Genomic DNA, 23,049 nt, shown 5'->3' with positions numbered 1-23,049 from the left:
ACAAAATACAACATTGTTCTAAGCAGCCGTCGCGACATGTGTCGCGGGTTACTGTACCTGCGCACTGTACGTATCGGTGAAGTTGCAGAAATACCCTTGCGCTGTCAATGCAATTACGAATGGGAAGGTAACGTAGATGTGAGGAGACATTTAAAAGATTATCAAAAACGGAATATCAAAAATATATTATTACCGATTTTAAAGAGTGCATTAGTGATTGAATTGAAATACTTCATCTTGCTGTGTGCGAGCTCGAGGGCCCTATTGTATAATTGAAAACTAGTGATAGCTGACTGTGCATTTTCAAGTCGTAAGAATATAATTGTTAAAAGAATCATTAACAATGCCTCAGAAGTTTTTCTTTCTTATATAATTTTGACTGTCAACGGTATTCCAACTACAAAATACAGTTTCCTCTCTGTCTTGTAACACCTCACACCATGTAACCTCAAACCACAAACATATTCATGATAGTTACCATGACAAAATGAAAAAAAAATGTCCACGTCACAAACATGCTAATTTCAGCAACCAGTCTGAACGATATCATCCAAAAGATGTAACGCAACTTGCTACATTGGTTGTACAAAAATATTATGATACTTTTTGTGTTAGCAATCAATGTAAAATCAAACTGAAGAATTATGGCAGCCCCTGCAAAAAGGATGTGTTAACCCCTGTATGGAAAATGGATCACTCCAGTTACGACAAAAATATTTTCCCCATTCCGGACTGTCTAGGTACAGACTGAAAATTAGTAGAGATCGCATATTTAAAACATCAACACCAATATCTTACCTTGTCATGCAATACTGGTATACATATTTACAAACTTCTGCCATTCACGGAGACTGATTTACCGCCTCGCTAAAACAGGATACAAAAACACAATATGTTATCGTTCGTTCCTATCATCAGTTTCTTCGTTGTGGGGAATTACGCCTTTGTCCCGAAGGTTTGCACTTCTATCGACAACCTAACATCCAAGGAGTGCTGCCCTGTTCCGCCGGGATCAACCGAGAAATGCGGCGGGTCTGGACGAGGCCTCTGCGTCGACTTACGACCACCAGTCGTCGATAATATCGAGGGCTTCAGTGGGGATGTCGATCGTTTCAACTGGCCGATGACCTTCTTCAACCGAACTTGCAAATGCCTGGGTAAGTGTACAGCGAACAATGCCATTCTCCTCTCCTATATATATAGTCGCAAGACTGCGGCCCCAAATCGAACTCACTCCAGAACCAGCTCGACACAAGTCTCATTGAGGAACACATATGCACACAAAAATGTGACGAAGATGTTTTCTCTGTAGTAAAATGTAGAGGGAAAATAGCATTAAAATACAAGGCGAATGTCCCCAAACGATGACATAAGCTGATAACAACAAACACTGTGATCCCAGCAATCATCGGTAAAACGCTGTGTGGGAATGTGATATTACTGCATTTACTTACATCTACGCCCAACAACAAAGAAAGAATACAATTTTAATTGTTTGAATTCAGAAACCCTTTGGTGTAAATTATCACTGAACGATACACGGCAGTGAGATGTCGGCAACAATTTGACAGTGGTGCCGTCAAAATCAACAGGACTGGTAGGACCACAATGTACGGTTAGACAACCGAGTTCAAACTACTTTTTGAATTTTACTCACCGAGAATAATTACAAGTATATGATCACCTACGTCCTCAGATTTTTTAACAATGTAACATGAGCGACTGATCGTTGCTCACTGATCTCGTGTAGTTATCGTTTTAAATATTTACATCCGTATCAACGATTGCATGACATGTAAGTCTGAAACGTTCAAAGTGGTGTCTGCAGGTGACAGAGCACTAATAGCGGCTTACAATAGGAGGCTATGAAGCTGTCATACTCTCAGTCGATAGCAAAGCACTGGTATTTGAAGGTCTTACGGATTATCATTATGTGTCTTCATTTTTCATAAAACATGAATTTGCATTTTAATATTGTAAAATGGAGCGCAATCATTTAAGAAGTTGGATAATTCTTTTGAAACTTAGCCTAAATACGCTAAAGACACTCTGATTATGAATAAAGTGGGACTTCGATTTAATATTTATTCAATAATTTAACATAGTTTCAGGGGTCCGGTTTGTAATAATTCCCTTCAAAAGAGCGCCTTACAATAACAGAGTATCTTCAGAGCCTGTAGTGACATGATATGGCACAACTCAAACGGCAAAAATTACAATTTAAGTACCACAAAGCTACAGTCATATCAGACAATTTCTTTGCTCTTACGTCTTACACTAATATGCACTTCGAATGTGAAAGACTTTAACCCTTTGCTCGAACTTTCCTCAATGAAACTTCTACAATTCTCTTACCAAAGATGTGTTGGCTTGGTATAATCGGCTTCTCATATCAATTACATGTACATGTAAAACAACTTCTCAACCTACAGAGTATTGCAGGAAGGTCGAATTTCAGTGTATTATGCACCTTCATGTTGCGTCAAGATAGTATGCACCACGAAAATGAAAAACATAAAATTTTGCTCAAACTTTCCCCTAGGAATCTTTCAACAATTCTTTTTCAAAATGATGAAGAATAAAAATCCGGGGATCTAGCTATCTAGCCAAGAATCTAGCTATACGAATGCAACATTGTACAGATAACGGCATGTTCGTGTTCTTGGGGTGAATTTTACGGTACTGCACAATATCTGTGTCGTTTTTTCGGCAGTAATTAATCACGGCCGATTTCCCATAATCGTTGTTTGCGTGTAGCAGTCTTTTATTTTGAATCACTGTCCCTCCACAGGGATGGCGGCCATTTTGAATTTCAAATATCGGCGAATTGTTTTGATTTTGCACGGTGGTCCAAGTTTTTTATTCTTGATTTAGAAAGAGAATCGTTGAAAGTTTCATGGAGAAAAGCTTGAGCAAAGGTTAAATCTGTTACTTTCGATGTGCATACTACCTTTATAAAAAGAGATTTTGTATTTGGTGGAGTGTGCTTGGATCAGTTCAGCTAAGCCTTAGTGGATTTGCGGCAAACTTGTACAAGGTGAATCTGGGCTATTTTGAATGTGAACCTTCGAAAGCTGATTAAACTACAGGCGGCCCAAACGTATTGAGTTTTCTCACTGTTTTCTCTATCGATTCCTCCTTTTCTTCATGCTGTGACTGATCGGAGTAAATAAAATAGTAATTATCTAGCCTCTTAACTTTTTTATTTTACACCCCATTACAAGGACTAATTATGCTAATCCGTGGACTTATCAGGGATTTTATAGGGTTGATCAATATTGCGAAAGATAGGAAAAGTAAATTTTTCATTTTCATCCCATAATATCCCTGATAAGTCCACGGATTAGTATAATTAGTTTTGTTGACTAATTAATTACAAGATGTGTGTATGAGAGATAAACGTCCTTGTGGTTGGGTTATATAATCGTTTATTTTATTTCCTCCGATCATATCAGCCATCCAGAGCATGAAGAAAAGGAGAGGAACTGACAGAGAAATCAGTGTTGACTAAACAGTGTTTAGTTGTGTTGACCACACAGTGAGAAAAACGCGATACGTCTGGGCCGCCTGTGATTATACTCAAGTCAACATAATTTAACTTCTGACTTTGAACACGGTTCCGTTATAAACATTTTCAACGCTTCCCAATCACGTGCACATATATCTACCGGAATGATAACGATATCTACCGGAATGTTAAGGATAAAGTTAGGTTTTGTACGTCCTTCGGTATATCAAATGATGCTTATCTTCTCTGGCATGATTCCCACTAGCCCAAAAGTGCAACAGTCCCAGGGCCACACTTTCTTTCTTGCCAAATGACCTTCAAATGACATCGGTTTTGCCTTGCAGCCCGGAAAATGGCATAGTTATAACACAAGGCCGAAACTGAGGTTGTTTCTCGTCCTTATTCACCTTGGTATGAGGTTACCAAAAGATCATTGTTTACTTTTTTCAGTTTACAAATACCTTTGGGAAGCAAGATTCACACATTAAGCATATCGATACTATATTATGACTCATTTAGGTCAAATATTAGCTATTTGTTTGGACCATAACAGAGAAGATTTCGATGAACGCGATGTAGAAGTTAAGAGAAATGACATTGCGCGCATGTCTCGGGGCGATGCCGGCGATGACAGAGCTAAATATGATGCTTTTTTGGCCTGAGAAACCAAGTTGTTTTAATCAACTTTTGATCGCTGTTGAAGATCAAAGGTTGTTTACAAGTTCGCTGTTTTCTGCCTCTTGAGTTGTACGCTAAGCGGAACGATAACATTTCACAATCCGTTGATGACAGAAATTTTTCGCTGGCCTATTCAAACGCCACACAAGAAAACATTCTTTTCTAAATTTGCAATATGATACACAATTATCTGATTGATCGATTGATTTGATGAAGAATAAGTTAATATACTATGTCGTGATTCCCGAATAATGCTTTCCTTCACAATTACACATTTAAGCGTCTCGATTAAATAAAAAGTAACTCCCTGTGATTGTTTTAAAGTTTTAAAGTTTTAAGTATCTTGTATGTTGACTCATATATATATACATACATATATATATAATATATATATATATATATATATATATATATATATATATATATATATATATATATATATTTATATATAATCCCATGGTATTTTTCTCTGTTTGACGTCATCGTATACGAGTGTTTTTTGCGGAGCCGTACAACTTCGAGCCGAAGGCGAGAAGTTGTGCGGCTCCGCGAAAAACACGAGTATACGATGACGTCAAACAGAGAAAATACAGGGATTATATATTTATCACATGAACAGTCTTCTTATTTTTCTTTTGACGTGAATGGATCAAAATTATCGTAACAAATTGCACGAATTTCGTCGCGATTTGTGTTTTACTTATGCGGATTACTTTCATTTAAAGAGTAAAGCGGTCCGTCACCCAGGAGATACTTTCATTCATAAATCCCATCAAGCTGAAATTTGCTACATTAAATGGTATCTCCACCAACCAGACATACGGATTCTGTCACGTGAACCTGTCAATCATTGTCTCGCGCTGTACCGATGCCAAGGCAAGTCGGCCATCGGTATGGTGGCCATAACTTTCATCGTGCTAGCGACGGATAGCCATAGTATTCAGAGTTATTCAGAATATTTACAAATAGATTTATGAAATAAATGCAACGACACGATCGAAACAGTAATTCTCATTCTCAGAGATTCCGTGGCTTTTCAAAATATCACACAAGTTTACGACCGTAGCGAGCGCGAAAGATTCTGTTCGATGACACATAAGCTTAGAGTGTACCTCATTGCATGTTTATGCCCACAACGCTGCCGTCACCGCGCCGGTCTCTGCCATGCCGGTGTCAACTCGTTAATCCCGATCGTCAATGTTTGACTTTGATGTTTGCAGTGACATATATCTCACCCGTAGATACATCCTAATTTTACTTGACGGAAACTCTGTTTTGAGTGTTGTCTGAGGCAACTTTAGAAGTACATCGGATTCCACAGCGCTGCAATGCATATACACAGCTCAACGGTTGATGTCTTCGCTAGCGCTATAAATACAGCCTTACGCCGCGCTACAGGTTTGATTCCGAGCAAGAATTTACGGAATTGTTTGTATGATGAAGGAAATTTATCGTTGTTAGTCGAATGACTTTATGCTTGTGCCTGTATGTCGTTTTCCCGAAGATTATACTGTACTCATTTATTCAGTTGAACTTCCGTTGAGGTGAAGATTTCAGGTTTATCGCCAACCGGGATCGCCAGGTACGACGTCCACATTGAGCCTTACGAGGCGACTCGACTGGATCGGCGGTATCCCCATTCGATTCTCGGGAACAGCTATAGTTTAAGCGACTCGAAATTTCGCTGGACATGCCTTCTATATTTCCATGTGGGCATTTATCGGGTCACATTTTTTGAAAAAGTGTCATGAGAGCACGGCATCGATCACGACAAATCGGTCCATGTTCACGTCGCGACCCGCATGTATGAACGGTACCATGCAAGAAAAAAGTTCCGGTTGATGACGTACAACAGGGGTAATTCGGATTTCTTATCCGTCCTGTTCTACGTCACACAGGTGGGAATTCGGGCCAGTTCATGTGATAAATATATATATATATATATATATATATATATATATATATATATATATATATATATATATATATATATATATATATTATATATATATATATATATATATACTTGTAGTGACTTACGAACTGATGAGATGTTCAGAGTCTACCTTATTTCCAATCCCAACATTTGATTGACGGCGACGTTTCGGTATGACTAGCACACCTTTTTCAAGCACTGATGATAATAAAACCAGAACAAAGCATGGTGTAATGCGCATGTCTGCATAGCAAATCATAAAAGTCACATGACAACGCTAATTTTGGATGCCTGATGGTTCATAGTCATTAAGTCCGTTTGGATACATTGTCCCAGCTCTTGAGATCCAAAGACTTTCCAGGTGTTTTGTAGTTTCTGGATCATTGCCACGAACAAGGCAGAGAATTGTAGCTGAAAGAGCATTGTCTAAGATGGTATGTCCGGGTATCCTAAAGTGTGGAACGACATACGGTGATCTGTCGACTTTGTTTGTTCTGATATTTGAACGGTGACCATTAAGTCTCTTGTGAAATGGTTGAGATGTATATGTATATATATGTCTTGATTTTAGGGAACTTTGATGGCTTCATCTGCACATTTTGTAAGTTCGGTTGGACTGGTCCAAACTGCGACGTACCAAAAACGAGAACTCGGCGTAATATTTTGACAATGACAAGGGAAGAAATTGACGAGTTTATTGGTTATTTCCACCAAGCCAAGGACACAGGTAGTGATTACATGATACCGACAACACTGTCCAGTGATACGGACAAGGGAAAAGACCAGCACTTCAATGAAATCAATGTATACGACGAATTCGCTTGGTACCACTACTATGTCTCACGAGAAAATCTGGTGGAGACCGAAGGAAATGATACAGACGACCACCAATCGTTTGTATTCGCTGACTTTGCACACGAAGGACCATCATTTCCCACGTGGCACAGAGCTTATCTGCTACTGTTCGAGAGAGCGCTTCAAAAAGTAAGCAGGTGGTCTTTCGAATATGAGCATCCCATGTCGCCTCGTTTTCTGTGTGTGAACTCTCCTTTGCTACTGAAACGAAAGACACTGAATCAATGGTTAATTTTCAGGAGGATGTACCGACTCGACTCTATACTTTGTGCTGTGGCAGTAGATGTGTATGCAACAGAAAGAGAAAACGTCACACATCTAAAGCAGTCATTCTAGGCAGCTCCTGTCATGCATCTGTAGCTCAGGACAGAGAGGACTGTTGTGGTACTCTACATCTCTATACACAAAATTATGAAAACGTCATACAGGATTACTTCAATACTCTATAGTTTGTAAGATTATTTCTTGAAGAACGGCATACATTTGTGAATCCACGCGGTCTTTTAGACATCGCAAAATTATGGTAGTTGGCGTTTAAGCATTATAACTTACCGTGGCACATATCGACCAGGATTAAGTTTTCTTTTTCTTTAGTCGCTTAATTATTATTCGTTATCAGGTATCCAAGGATAAGGATCTTACGATACCGTACTGGGACAGCGCAGGGGAACCAAACTGCACCGTATGCAATGACGAATATCTTGGTGGAAGTAACGGGACAAACAACCATACAGTAACCGGCTCGTTCAGTGACTGGCGAGTTTTATGTCATGGACATGAAGAACTGACTAAAAGCGGACAACTATGTGGCAACATGATAAATAGTTATGCCTCGCCGCCAATAACACGTAACCCTGGTGGTGACGAGCGTTGGAAACAGCAAAACAAGAGGCTGCCGAGCAAGGAAGCCGTATACTTCGCCCTCAGTGTTCGAAATTACGACAGTGTTCCCGACGACTTCCATCACCTGAACAACTCTTGGAAGACATCCCATTGTAGTTTCAGAAACATTTTAGAAGGTTTGGGTCTCTCTGTCTCTGTCTCTCTGTCTCTGTCTCTCTTTCTTTCTCTCACAATGTTGTGATTTCTGACTGAAATCGGTACCATGGAGGTCGCTGTTCTCCTCCTATCGTTTAGTAAATATTTCTTTGAATATACATTCTTTTTAGCATATCAGTGGTTTTAGCACAGGGAGATAAAGTATCTCTAACTGTCCACACATGAAATTATGATCAACAGATACAACCAACCATAAAGTCAATATTTACATGGCTTATTTCTATGAAGGTTTCGCTGATTCGGAAAACAAGACTGGTTTATACATGGACCTGGTGCATCAGTTGCACAATGGGGTCCATCTATACCTGAATGGCACCATGAGCTCTTTAGCAGTTGCCGCCAGCGACCCCATCTTCTTCCTTCACCATGCGAATACCGACAGAATCTTCGAGAAGTGGCTGAGACGGTAAGTTTAGTTTTGCAAGAAAAAAGGCACTTCAGTGTCGAAAACCTGGAACGAGGAGGAGAATAGAGTAACGGGCCTAGAATATCGAATAGAGGACGAGGCATGGATGCAAGAGGGCTGTGAAATCAAGATACACACATATAGACAAGGTAGACAGGATGGAGTGATGTTAGGTCACAGAGACTGAGGGAGGGATTGTTAGATTTCCCGCAAGGGAAGAGAAATGTCTATCAGAAAGTAGAGTCAGACAACAAAAACCGAAGTAGTACCACATCCCGACGTGGAGCTGCCATCGCTATCGGGGTTACAGTAGTAATGGTATAAACAACTAACATGTGGAAACAGTAGAGTAGAATTTTAATACAACCAAAAAGACGGGGACTGTAAGGCTAAGGAAAGTGTCGTCTCGAACGAAACGTCGCCTTCCCGAAAAGTTTCGACAAGTTTTAATACACGTTGTCATCATATTCGGAAAATAACTCAAGTGTGTCAATGGAAGATGTTCAGCCCTCAAACTCGGGTATATGTATAGCTGTCCTAAACCTCTTTGGCCTGTGTTTGCATACAGTTGTTGTTGTTGTTGTTTCTTTATTTCCTCCTTTGCAAAGACCAGCAAAATTTTACTTCCGAAAACGTTCTAGGTTTAAATGTTCAGCACGTCATTCAAGACTCAGCGAATTCTACTAGTGTTCCGAATTAGCAAACAACTACTGCATACTATTTCGAGAATAGCTACCAGAAAACAGAAAAAAACTGGTGATGTATATAATTGGAATATTTCAAACTTTTTCAGGTACGACGTGTCACGTGACGAATTTCCGGGCAAGTCCACTCCGACGGGACACAATCGCTATTCCTACATGGTTCCCTTCTTCCCCGTGTACACCAACGACGAGTTCTTCCAGAGATCGGAACACTTCGGATATACCTACAATGACATCGATTCTCAAGGTAGAAATTTTCGATCACGCGTATTTTTGCTGTTCGTGTAGACGCTAACATGTGCGTGCGTATGTGCTACTTGTATTGCCTCTCCAGAGGGCGCCGTCTGTGACCTTTGGCTTTCCAGAGCGACGGCGCCCTCTGGAGAGGCAACTACTTGTATACATGTGTATCAAGTTCTACATCTCGAGCACTGTTGTATGAATTGTCTCGGTATTTACAGTGTAAAATGAATTTGAAACGGTTATATATTCAGATTAATGCGTGATCTAACGTGGAAGTAAAACTTGATCTTCGGAATTTCACAGGTCTTCCTCTAGATCCTATCGAACGAGAGCGAGAAGTGACATCCGTCAATGGAATGGAAAAATGTCAAATGCCCACGCCGTGAAGATTTTCATCAACGTACTATCGAGATACAAGCTTCGACTTGTATTTTTCTTAGGCTTTGCAAAGTGGGGGCATCGATCCCTTTCAATTGTCGACTCTCAACAGCCAGTCTTCAGTGCTGCCATGTTGTCATTTCATGATTTGGGTCATGATATGTATGAACGTTTTCGTTTGGAACAAATGATGCTATGCAGTATTTCCGCCAAATATCGGAGTCAGTGCACACGCAACATAATATAATATATCGACACACCGAGTGACGTCGACATAATGGTAACCACCTTCACTGGTAGAAAATTGCTAGAAAATGTATCATTTCAAAGGTCGGTACATGCAGCAGAATCTACTTTAAAAAAAAGTAATTAAGCTTTTAAAGAAACGGAGATTTTAAATTTGTATTCGGGTTGTAATAATGTTATGGAAATATTATCATACATGCAACTCATACAGCAAACATTGATATTATATATATATATATATATATATATATATATATATATATATATATATATATATATATATATATATAATATGTACTATATCGCAATTGGCTCAAAGTCATTAACAATCGATATATTATCTTGGATGAAAAATTTTTTAACCCTCTGTAAGTTCAGGGTATATTTATTGTAATCTTGCTTTACGAATGAATTTTCAATTTCGTTATTGATTATATTCATGCATGGCAATGGTAAAGCACGTTGAATAATTTTCATGGACATTTTAAAGAAGGGATTCAATAATTACAATTATACTGAAATAATTGCTTTTCCATATTTATAAGAAATATACATCATTCTGTATGTAAAATATTGGAACTGTTATCTTTATAATATCACAGCAGTTGCTCTAAAAGAAAGCTTTAAATAAAGGTATTACATTATAAAATAAAGGTATCAGTTACAACCTACATTTTCTAGAAATTCCCGATTGTACACGGTTGACATACGGTACTTAACATGCTCCTCGAGAAACCTTGGTCTGTAGGGGAAAAAACACCAAAAATCAATCACACCTTTTCATGTCCTGCAAGGCATGTTTCCGAAGATCTTGTCTCTCATTTACATATGCTTGACCAAACTTTTTCCGGCGCAATACCATTTCAACATCCTATGAAGTGTACATTTAAATCTTTTGGCTATGTATCACCTAGCATTGTAAGTTCTCGCCACTTCTTGATTTGTAAATCGTTTCCGTTCTTCAGACGATGTCCCTGATGAAGTTCTAACTGCAGAGCAATGTGCGCGGTACAACTTCAGCGCAATACACATCATTACAAGCAAAACAACCAGAGTGCCACCGAGTTATTTTTATAGCTGACCTACTGCAGTCAGCACTGCAGGAACCTTTAGCAAACGAAAAAGGTTAAATATTGACATGTAGACTCCCTGATAACCGATGCCCGGTGACCCAATTGATGATGTCGGCAACATGGCCTCGTAGGTGTACAGCGGCAGCCAGTTTGTGGTTCGGGAACGTTCCAAAACTGTTGACAATAGACACACCTCTGTCGATCCTTATCATTTCTGATATTTTTACGGTATACGTCAGCAAGATGGAGCGGTACGGGCTTTGTTATAAGATAATCAATGACGTTGATTCTAAAACTGGAGAATTCAAGTTGGACCGTGGCTTCGTTTATTAAGTTACGTCCTCTAAGCTCCAGCTGTAAAATTAATGCCAATGCCACAATCCTCCTTTTGTGCATGCATTCCCCGTAACGGCATGCATGTGCACACAAAAACATAGATACAATTATAGAGAGTATAGATAGATAGATAGATAGATAGATAGATAGATAGATAGATAGATAGACACACACACATGTATTACATACATACATACATACATACATACATACATACAACATACATACATACATACATACATACATACATACATACATACATACATACATACATACATACATACATACATACATACATACATACACGCTTATTTCAACGTTGAGCAAGGTACAATTGGCTCTGTCAAGAGAAAAATTAAAGTAAATTTTCACACGTGAATGCAGTGATGACCTGTGAACCATGTCTTATTTTCTAATGGTCTGGAATTCGCTATGGCAGCCAGAGCTACGAGCTACAAACATGCGTCGTTATTGGCATTTATAACCATTTCCTTCATTCAAATAAATGAGGCGTTTCTTCCGAAGAATTGCGCCTCTTCCGAGAGTCTGTCCTTCAAAGAATGTTGTCCTGTGCCGTTTGGATTGACCGGGAAGTGCGGCGGACCGAGAAGGGGTCGATGTGTCGAGTTACAACCACTCGTAATAGACCCCGTGAAAGGGTTTGGCGGCGATTTAGATCGTTTCCAGTGGCCAACCCAATTCGTGCAACGAGCGTGTAACTGCTTAGGTGAGTACGGGAGATGTGTCACCAATATTTAAACGCTTTCAATGAGATTATCAAGTAATTTCATTTTTCAAACTGTCGTGACGACGTATCTTTCCTTCAATATGCAGGTAATTTTGACGGCGCCGACTGTTCCTCATGTAAGTTCGGTTGGACAGGCCCAAACTGTGACGTACCAAAGACAAGAACTCGACGTAATATTTTGACAATGCCGAGGGAAGAAGTTAACAAGTTTCAAAGTTATCTTCACCAAGCTAAAGATACAGTGAGCGACTACATGATACCGACAACACTGTACAATGACATGGACAACGGAAGAAATCCCAAGTTCAACGAAATCAACGTGTACGATGAATTTGTGTGGATGCACTACTTCGCTGCGAGACGGAACCTGGTGAAGAGGAGGAAAACGAAACACAAAGACGTCCCGTCCGTAGTTCAAGCCGATTTTGCACACGCAGGCCCGGCATTTCTCACCTGGCACAGAGCCTACTTGCTGTTGTGGGAAAGGGCACTTCAGAAGGTAAACGAATTCATGAATCGAAAGGGACCAAAGTCGTAATTAGACTGGTTTATACCAGCAGATATATTTACATTAATATTTTATTAGCCTCTTCGCCATTTAGAAATATAATAATCCTATTTTGGTCAATTTGATTCTTATGCCAAATAAAAAAAATATGACTGTTTTCGGTAAACCCAACCTACATAACCTTACCAAATCATGCCGACTCTAGACATTCTTTTCGTATTTTTTTTCAAAAATACAAGTAAATTCCCTGAATTATACCCTATTTTATGGGTCTCAGCCCCCCTCAAAAAAATTTAAAAAATCCTCTGGCCTACCTATCCTAATTTTTTAGGCATGTTCCGGAAACACACATTATTCAGGTGCAGCCAACGAACAAGCTTAGGCACTTTTGAAGAGGTCCTTATTATGATAAGATATATTGTACAGGAAAAGTTATTTGAACTGACTAATTTTACGTCCAGAGGGTAATTAATTAGATTTCATAATTGCACTCCAGCTGAAAATTTTTCGACTTACCTTCCCGCACTCAAACTTCATTTTTACCCACTCCCCACATATTTTTGCCTGTTTCCCCTCCCCATTGTGAATTTTTGAACTCCTCTGCCCCGTGGCGAAAAAAAGACTTGTCGATTTTACCTGTCCTGGAAAAAAAATTCCCCTCTACATTTTCTCATTCTCCTGCAGACATGAAGCTACCCTGCCCTGTGATGAAAATAACCTGTCGATTTTCCCCATATTTAATTTAATAAATAGGCTCAACTTCCTTTCTCCCCGTTTTACAAGTAACTTCCCCTCTCCTCTTTTTTCCCCCAATCCCGGTCCCTAGACCAATCAACCGATATCTGCCCTGCCCCCCTCAAAACTAAAATCTGTGTCCCCTGCCCAAGCAAAATTAAAATTTGCCCTGCCCTCAGAAAATTGCTCCCGGAATAGCTTTTTCGATGAATAGCTGCAGCGTTTATTTGCACCTGATTATTTTTTTTTGCCATTGCATCATACATCAGGTGACAGCTGACAAGATATTGATCATTGACAACTGCACATACAACACAAATTCATCGTACACGTACAACATGGTGCCGAATTCAATTCTTTTACCCCCGGTATATCAGGAATTTTGAATTTCCCTTTTTCTTTTGAATAGTACTTCCCTTTTTCTTTTCTATAGTACTTCATAAAATATTGACATTTTTTCAAATAATTTTGGTGTTGATAAACTTATATTTGACGGATTTGGCTTCCTCATCAAAACAGTGTCTCAACATATCTTGGTGTCCCAATTTCCAAAGAGAATACTTTAAGAATTGGCCGAAACTACTGTAATTTGGATTTTAGTAAATTATTGCCATTGGTGCGTTAACTAGCATACCCGTCTTGATATGTGAAATCCACACATGTATATACCTTGAAGGCGATAGCGACACTTCATTGCTAGTCTAAGACTCAAGCGTTGTGGCTATACCACTTGTAAAATGGTGCCAACTATTGCAAAAGAAATCGGGCAAAGGACGACCTATGTCCTCAATAAACGTTTCACTCTATAACTTATCTTGAGAACAGAATGTCATCTGTAGCTCTGCACAGCTCGACAGTTGGTTAGCATAACTTTCTTTGAATAAAATCGATGCTTCCCTCGGACAAACCTAAACTAGCCTTCGGTCGATGATGAGCTGGCACTGTATCTAACAATGCCTTTGTCACAATTACGACTTAGCTGATTGGCCTTGAAGCAGCGGGCTCGAGAGCGACAATAGGCATAGATCGTACACGACACCATAATTTCTACATGATGAAAACATAAATCATACATTACGACATAAATCCCACGTTACGCCATAAATCGAACGTTTCACTCATTTCCACCCAGCAAGTGCTATAGACCATCAGCATCATAAAAGCCAGACAATCGCACTTGTTCTTTCAGCTGCACTTTCGATAGTTGTACGAGGGCAATTTGTCGCATTAGACATAAGGTTTGTCAAGAAAATGGCTGCTACTTCTTGAAGTTGGCAACTTATCTCTTGTTACAACGCCGAGATAAGCGAAAAATTCAAACTCTGTAATTCTATATCTGACATAGTATGCTTCAGGGGCAAAACACCTGCATGACAAATGAAACGTGTGGCGTTTAGGGTCACAGGGTCAAGCTTTGTCCTGCGCTAATTCGTACCATATGCGACGATTACACAATATGTCCGTGATATCAATGTTTGTTAAACATTAAAAAACACCCAATCATGTTTTTTGGGTTTCGCTCATTTAGTTTTGAATTTCGCTGAATGATTTAAGGTTACAGTTTGGTGAAAAAGGAAAAATAATGTAAAATAACTTTTTAAAGTTATATTTACTTGAATTATCGGTAGGTGTACCCCTGCTGCCAAAAATCTTGATTCTTTTTTTCTAATAATCGAATTTTGACTAAGAAGACTCAGCAAAATCTAAAGGAGCGAAACCAAAAATACATGAGCGAGTGTTGAAATTATTAGTTTAGGCTTTCAAACTTTCGTCTTGGGAATCGAAGGGGGTCGCTTCAGGTAATAAGCAATGAGTTCGAATCGGCCATATGCCATGTTTTAATTATCTACTTTCTTTTCCAAACTTAATTTTATGCTTCATTTCGAGAGCTAAGATATGATGAAAAAATAGCAAAAAAGCGTTTAAATACACAAAAATGAGGGAAACATGAAAAAGCGTGTCACACTGAGAGTTGTGTTGTCTCACCTTTCTATTTGCCTCATAAACATTTCCACGGGATCCGGATTTTCGAATAGTTTCCGTTATTATGGTCTGAATCTTATTACCCTCTATTTGAGAACAGCTGATTTCGTAACAGTTACACGCGGTGTCCTTCAAAGATATTAAATCTTCACAGCTCGAAGTCACATATTGATATTGTGTGTTCTGAAATCTGTGAACTTGCGACCTTAGTTGTGAAAAGAGTCGTACGATTAAAATAGTGCACCGAAATGTTTGTGGTTACAAGACATGGCCTTGACAGACTAACAAGAAGACATATCAATGATAAGTTGCTATTTCTTGTATCATTTTCCTTATGGGCCGGAAAAGATTGTTGCTTAAATGACAAATGGCTGTAACTTTTGATGATTGTTCACCGCAGATATCTGCTGTGTTTGTCAATTGCAAGCTCTTGTTCAATTCCTCGTAGTACGTTGAAATCCTTGTTATTACAGCTTTTAAAGTAAAAATGATTACATTTGAATTCTAATCCGGACCAGAATTCAATTTTCAACAATGCAGGCTGATGATGTGAATCTCAACATGCTTCAAGGATTAGACCAAAAAACTTAAGCTGACTTTAAAAAAAAAAACTGACGGAAAAAATTGCCACTACTGGCACACCTCGGAAAAGATTTTGGTACTCGCAAACTTTGACATCACATGCCCAGTCTCTACTGCTGATATAAATTCATTTTGAAGCTCGTGTAATAAATGAAGTTTTAACAACATTTGATTACGATTGGAACTTGGGATAATTGGATGATGAAGTAATGCCGCTACAAATATAATCTCATCTGCTTTTCTTTTTACATTACACACTTGTTTCTGTGAGTAATTTCCAATATACTATCGAAACATTCAGCTATACGGCACCTAACACTTTTGAGAAATTTGAAAAATATGAAAATCCAATTATCCCAAATTAGTTCAAATCGTGTTTTTGTGAAAATAGAAAATTCAATTTCCCCGGCTTAACTTACGTGATGGGAAGTATTGCAGCCGACATGGATGTCAAAGTATCGGTAAAATTTAAGTTATCTGTTCCTCTAATCCCAAGGTTTGCACTCTGAGTCACAGCTTTTATTCATGAAAGAGAAAGGTTTCAAATTTTCTAGAGTAAAGTTTGAGGGAATGTTCGAAACTGTCAGTTTCCAGGCGAGTATTACCTTAACCCTTTCAGGCTCAACAGCTCGGCAAAAATCCAAATGGGCCTGTCTACGGGGATTTGGTTGAAAAGCGGTGAAAATATATGTATCTGAATACATTCTGTTAAAGGCAGTAGTACATGTTATCTCTGCATGTCTGCAATCTTCAGATATCAGGTGATGAGGACTTCACAATACCCTACTGGGATTGGGCCGGGGAACGTGACTGCACAGTGTGCACCGATAAATATGTTGGAGGAAGCGATAAGAAAGACCACACTCTTACGGGTTCATTTAGCAACTGGCGAGTGTTGTGCCATGATTTCCAAGAGCTGACCGAAGAGGGACAACTTTGCAGCAACGACCCAGATGCCTCCACATTACCGTTTGTTGAACGTAACCCTGGAGGGGATGCCAATGTAGAGCGACAAAAATTACCGACAAGAGACGCAATGTATTACGCCCTCAGCGTCAGAAAATATGACAACGTTCCGATCCGGTACCGATATCTGAAAAACACTTGGAGTGAATCCCATTGCAGTTTTCGAAACATTCTTGAAGGTGAGAGATCAAAAATAAAACGTATTTTGTGGAAAAATAAGAAAGGTGCAATCACTTTTATGTGCGTATTTATATAGTATATATATATATATATATATAATATATATATATATATATATATATAGGTTTATATATATATAAGTTTATACACAAAGGTTTATATATAGGTTTATATATATATATATATATATATATATATATATATATATATATATATATATATATTTATATTTATATTGCATTTATATAGGATAAGTGCAATGGCAGGCCATGAATTCTCACACTCTCTCAGGAATCGAAGAGACCATTGGTTATGACAAGTCTCTGCCCATCAATTCATTGACTCACTTTGATGTCATAAATCATGATTCTAATCTTGGTTATCGGAGTGCATGTACTATCTCCTATTTTGTATATTCTAAAGGATTTTCGGATTCAGAAAATGGCACAGGCTTGTTCATCGATGGCTTTTCGCAGCTTCATAACATGGTCCATGGCTATATGAATGGCACGATAGGTAGTGTGCCGACTGCATCCAACGACCCGTTATTCTTACTCCATCACTCGAACGTCGACAGAATCTTCGAAAAGTGGTTGCGAAGGTAGGGATAATCGATTCATTTAGGAGAACAACATAATCAGACATACCATAGTAATATAGGAGCAAGTTCGTAATACAGTTGACATAATGATGTTGCTTATGGCTTACGAGATGTCCCCATAATTCCAGAAACGACTACGGTGCATGTAAAGTGTGAAGACGTTTTCTCATATTCCTGGTCCTTGGGGGTGTGAGATTCTATTAATCAACATCATGATATTCCGTGAGGTTACTGCAGTACCTAAAAACAATTTCTGTACACTTTAATTTTCCGGAATTTTGCGAATGTGAATCTTATTCTATAAGGGACAGCCTATACTATAGACTGAGCGAAAGACAGATAAAATCATTACAGGTAGATCAAATCTGAAATAACTGATAGTTGTCTGAGGTGAATACAGAATCCAAATATCAGCAAGTGTACTTCCGCGTGAGTTTAAAAAATGTTTCACCATGTTATGAAAATAACCAGTTACAATGAATGTTTGGGAACTACTACATTTCCTCAATGAATATCACCAGTGCATAGCATACAAGAGGTATAAATAGTAACATCTGAACAGGAAATTTGTGTAAAGGAATATGATTTTTTTCAATATCATTTTTAGGCACAGGGTGGCACGTGACGAATTTCCCAGCAAGTCCACTCCGATGGGACACAATCGCTATTCCTACATGGTTCCCTTTTTCCCCGTGTACACCAACGACGAGTTCTTCCAGAGATCGGAACACTTCGGATACACTTACGATGACATCGATTCTCAAGGTTAGAACCCTGCAGCCGAAAAAGCTAGCAACTTGTGCAGCGGCTTCTGAAATTTCATCATCGTGACCATCCTGAACAAATCCATCACAAGACAGGGTCATTGACCTAAAAACAATGTTGTAAATAATCGTTATTAGCTGTATGTGTCTCGAAATTCACAACGTTTTCGATAACAAGGAGTATGGCTTTGTCGTCACACAGACTAGTTTTTCGTATCTCCTCACCATGGTCATTATCATGTTGTACCTTAATATGACATCAATAAGCATAACATTCAGAGACATCATCTGTGTCTTGACTATAAATTAACCTTCAACTTGACGAAGCATTTGCCTTATCTCGATTCCGGACAGGTTTGCCGCTGGATCCAATTGAAAGACACCGAGAGGAGAAAGCCGTTAAAAGAATGAAAAAATGTCAAATGCCGACGCATTCAGGCATCTTGGATGGTAAGTTGAATCATGCTATATTCTGAATGAGAGGAAATAAATATGCCCACTACAATATTACCGTTTATGTAAATAGCTTTGCCCTTTTTGAAGTCATATACTTCTCTCTCGCACTCATTCTCTCCCTCTCTCTCTCTCTCTCTCTCTCTCTCTCTCTCTCTCTCTCTCTCGCAATTAGACGGAATCGGAATAGCCGGAGATGGAACGTCTGTCAAGCAGTTGCCTACGCATCTCACGCCTGACACATCAACGCTACATCATACGTCCGATGGTAAGTCGCGTTACAAGAACTATTTCGTTCGACGTTTGATACGAATGCAATCACAAAATTCAGAACGAAAGCATTGTATATCCGTTTGTAGAGTCAAATGTTGTCAGTGAAATTTGTCACTAGACACAACAAAAAACCATGTCGTCGATTGTTGTATCGTTTGTCCGGTAGCTTTTCTTTAGTTTTTACCAATCTTTCCTCTCTGCAGATATGCAATTTCTTTTCGACTAAAACCTGCCACTTGTTTCGTAATTTGAGGGATTCCGACTGAAGTTCTTTATGTAAAGTTTAGGAACATCAGTTATTAGTAAACAAAATAACTATAACTGCAAAAATTCAATACACATTCATCGGCATGACGTAGGAGGTTACCTCCAAGGGTATAATTTTATGATGTATCACAAATATGTGCAGATACATTTTCGCAAACACTAATTCTCTTCACTGTCGTACACAATGCTTAATCTATTTGTGAAGCAGAATGTGACTCTTCAGCTTTATTTAATGGATTACAGTATGTAAACTGTTCATGTCTTCCTTCTCCATGCAACAGATTCAAATACTCCGGCTGTCGTAGGCGGCGTACTTCTCGTAGTAGTGATTGCAGCAGTTGTGGTGGGCGCCATTGTGTTTCGAAGACCGAGAAGGGGTTATCAGAAGATATGAAGTTATCCATAGATTAGTCGACGAAAAATGCGATCACATGTGTAAAAGGATAAACATTGATTGGACAAGCGTTTATGTGAAAAATTAAAATTATTTAATTTATGAAATATGATAAAATATATAGAATTTTAAACATTTTGATATAAACAAGATTCAGCTGTGTGCCTATATCGGCCCAAGTCAAACATTACGCTTTTAAACTCTATCTGTTTAGCAGGCAAAGAAAACAATATACCTGTATGTTGACTGACATACAGTGTTTCCGTGCATTAGTTATTTCTGCACATTGCTTAAGGGGAGGATTAGCAGACTGAATAACGGTTCATAAAAACAAAGGCACGTCTTTCAAGACAAGTTACAATTCCTTGAAATGCTACAGGATGATAGTAAATGTTGGATGGGAATAATGTTCAGGCTTGCTTTCATCAAAGTTCATAACATTTGATTTCGACTCATCATATTGAGTTATTTTTTGTGCTCGCCGAAATGTGAAGTAAAATAAAATTATAATAGTCAGAGCAGTTATCCCGTTTGATCGATCATCTCAACCGATTTATTAAACCATCGTCGCTAACGCATAAGTTTTAAAAAGTGTTTGATTTTTAGCCTTTTTCTTGGCAGCATTTTAGTAGCGTATTTTCCAACCGATTCGAACACTTACAAATGTACGTCTTAGTTATGAGTAATTATTATGAGTAATTATGAGGAAAATTATAAGTGACCTAACATGCATTAATACGTTGGTGTACGACAGGATATTGACACTCATTTTAACGATTTCATCTGAAAACAGGAATGTTTCAAGTTTAGAGACAGAACTACAAAAGCAAACAACAATATTATTTCCTACATTTCCTGGAAGACACAGTAAGTTTGGCCTTATCTAACCGTCTAACCGTGCTTACCGTGCTTGCCCTTTCTGTGTCACAAAGGAACATTTCATTCCACAGCAAATGTCCATCATCTTCCAATTCTGCAGTTTTTACATTGTATTGAGCACTTTGTATCGGACAAGTCGAACCTCATACTTCGTGTATATATATATATATATATATATATATATATATATATATATATATATATATATATATATATATATATATATATATAATATATATATATATATATATATATACGAAGTATGCGGTTCGACTTGTCCGATACAAAGTGCTCAATACAAAAGTAGAGCAAGATATATAAGGGTTGCTGGAGAATTGATTTTACAATTTCATCTCTGCAACGTTGTTTCGTGAGACTCACTCGTCAGGAGACTAAAATGGAGTGAATGTACAATCAAGAAGCTCAGAAAAATATTCAACAGAAACACCATAAAGATTAGCTACAGCAGAATGAACAACACGAAACATATCACCGACAACCACAACGAACGCATTTTGAGACCACATCGCAACAACAATGCCACCGAGACCAACAACAGCAAGACATGCAACTGCCGACAAATAGACACATGACCTCTCGACGGTAACTGACTTCAAGCATCCATCGTCTACCAAGCCACAGTCACACGCTCAGACAAAAACACCTGCGAAACGTACGTTTCAAGACGAGATGCAGAAACCACATTACATCATTGCGACATGTACGCTCCAGAAACTCCAGAAACTAAGTAAACACATTGGGACGCTAAAGGAAAACAACATCACGCACACCATTTCATGGAAGGTTTCAGCCAAGCCAAGCCATGTGACAGTGCTAACAAGCGGTGCAACCTTTGTCGCCATCCAGAATGTTCCACGCTAAACAAAAGAAATGAACTTGTGTCTTCATGCCGTCACAGAAGCAAGGCGTTATTATGCAACAACTAGTAACTTCCAAATACATCCAAATACGTAAAGCAGTCTTCTCCTTGGAAATGAATATTCATAACAACAGCAATATATTTTTATGTAACATGTAACAACTGTCAATCTCAACTAAAATTCCACCATCTGCGTATCCAGTGATGTGTAACCCATGTAGATTCATTCCAGTTTAGTCTCCTGATGAGACTCACGAAACAACGTTGTAGAGATGAAATTGTAATATATATATATATATATATATATATATATATATATATATATATATATATATATATATATGAAGGCTACTTTGCACATCGATACTACCTTAATTTGTTAGCGATAGACGATAAACTGAGTCGATCAACGAGGTTTCATGTTAATGGGAAACAGGTGAGTCTTGCAAGGGGCTTCTAATCGGAACAGGCTCATTCAGTTACAAAAATCAGTATGTAATCTTGGATAAAATTGTGTTTAACCCTCTGCAAGTTGTGGGCCATTTATTGTACTCTTACTTTACGAATGAATTTCCAATTTCGTTATTGATTATATTCATGCATGACAATGGTAACGAGCGTTGAACATCAAGTGAATAATTTTCATGGACATTTTAAAGAAGGGATTCAATAATTACAATTGTACTGAAATAATTGCTTTTTCATATTTATAAGAAATATACATCATTCTGTATGTAACATGTTGGAACTGTTATCTTTATAATATCACAGCAGTTGCTTTAAAATAAAGCTATGAGTGACAATCAATAAAGTCCGAGCACCTTGGTACACCGAGGAACTCCTATTACACAGGAAAAATCTACGACGTCTAGAATTGAAATGGCGAAATGCACAGCTTGGGATATATCGACAAATATTCACCTGCGTGCGATCTGAAGACTTTAGTCGCTGTGATGACGCGAAATCAAGATACCATCGACGTCGTATCCAAGAGGCGGACTCTAAGAATCTATTTAACATCGCTGGTTAACTTTCCAATGCAAATGCACCAATGCATTGAAAAACAACATCCCTCCCACGGACTTGCCATCCGAGTTTCTCACCTACTTCGAATCCAAGGTAGCGAAGCTCAGAAACGGACTTGTAGTTCAACAGGTTGACTCCCATGATTCGGCACTCCTGAAAAATCCCGACCTGGACAAAAACATGCTGAAGAGCAATAGACCGGTCTCAAATCTTACATTTTCTTTCATATGTGCTTGAAAGAATCGTGGCACAACTACATATCATCTTACCAGGTTTGATCTGTACACAAAGCACAAAAGTGCATGCCGTCCTAATCACAGCACCGAAACAGCTCTTTTGCGGGTCCATAATGAATCATGCGTACCCTAAGCGGTAAAATGGACGTCAT

At 38.5% G+C, this 23,049-nt stretch overlaps 2 protein-coding genes across 2 annotated transcripts; both read left to right on the top strand.

Annotated features, from left to right (window-relative positions):
• The first annotated feature begins 746 nt into the window (after positions 1-746).
• LOC139140870 (tyrosinase-like) lies at positions 747-10,223 on the top strand. The gene is made up of 6 exons (XM_070710339.1): positions 747-1,157; positions 6,694-7,106; positions 7,597-7,996; positions 8,265-8,442; positions 9,236-9,393; positions 9,693-10,223. Exons 1-6 carry the CDS (start codon positions 893-895, stop codon positions 9,773-9,775), a joined length of 1,497 nt encoding a protein of 498 aa, XP_070566440.1. The 5' UTR covers positions 747-892; the 3' UTR covers positions 9,776-10,223.
• A 1,389-nt stretch (positions 10,224-11,612) lies between these two features.
• Positions 11,613-20,462, top strand: LOC139140869 (tyrosinase-like). Its single transcript, XM_070710338.1, has 8 exons — positions 11,613-12,149; positions 12,257-12,669; positions 16,733-17,123; positions 17,548-17,725; positions 18,333-18,490; positions 18,844-18,939; positions 19,118-19,210; positions 19,764-20,462. The coding sequence occupies exons 1-8, from the start codon at positions 11,855-11,857 to the stop codon at positions 19,874-19,876; spliced, it is 1,737 nt and encodes a 578-aa protein (XP_070566439.1). The 5' UTR covers positions 11,613-11,854; the 3' UTR covers positions 19,877-20,462.
• The last annotated feature ends 2,587 nt before the right edge of the window (positions 20,463-23,049 follow it).

The sequence above is a fragment of the Ptychodera flava genome, chromosome 9, assembly GCF_041260155.1.
Source record: "Ptychodera flava strain L36383 chromosome 9, AS_Pfla_20210202, whole genome shotgun sequence".
Taxonomy (NCBI): domain Eukaryota; kingdom Metazoa; phylum Hemichordata; class Enteropneusta; family Ptychoderidae; genus Ptychodera; species Ptychodera flava.
This window is presented reverse-complemented; position numbering and strand designations above follow the sequence as displayed.

What these genes read in the sequence shown, in the direction of transcription:
- LOC139140870 (XM_070710339.1), top strand. Translation starts at nt 893, where the DNA reads ATGTTATCGTTCGTTCCTATCATCAGTTTCTTCGTTGTGGGGAATTAC. An exon ending in TCGAGAGAGCGCTTCAAAAA is followed by an intron (nt 7,107 to 7,596) that starts GTAAGCAGGTGG and finishes ATTCGTTATCAG; the next exon opens with GTATCCAAGGATAAGGATCT. An exon ending in TTCGAGAAGTGGCTGAGACG is followed by an intron (nt 8,443 to 9,235) that starts GTAAGTTTAGTT and finishes AAACTTTTTCAG; the next exon opens with GTACGACGTGTCACGTGACG.
- LOC139140869 (XM_070710338.1), top strand. Translation starts at nt 11,855, where the DNA reads ATGGCAGCCAGAGCTACGAGCTACAAACATGCGTCGTTATTGGCATTT. An exon ending in TTTTCGAAACATTCTTGAAG is followed by an intron (nt 17,124 to 17,547) that starts GTGAGAGATCAA and finishes TATATTCTAAAG; the next exon opens with GATTTTCGGATTCAGAAAAT. An exon ending in CGATGACATCGATTCTCAAG is followed by an intron (nt 18,491 to 18,843) that starts GTTAGAACCCTG and finishes GATTCCGGACAG; the next exon opens with GTTTGCCGCTGGATCCAATT.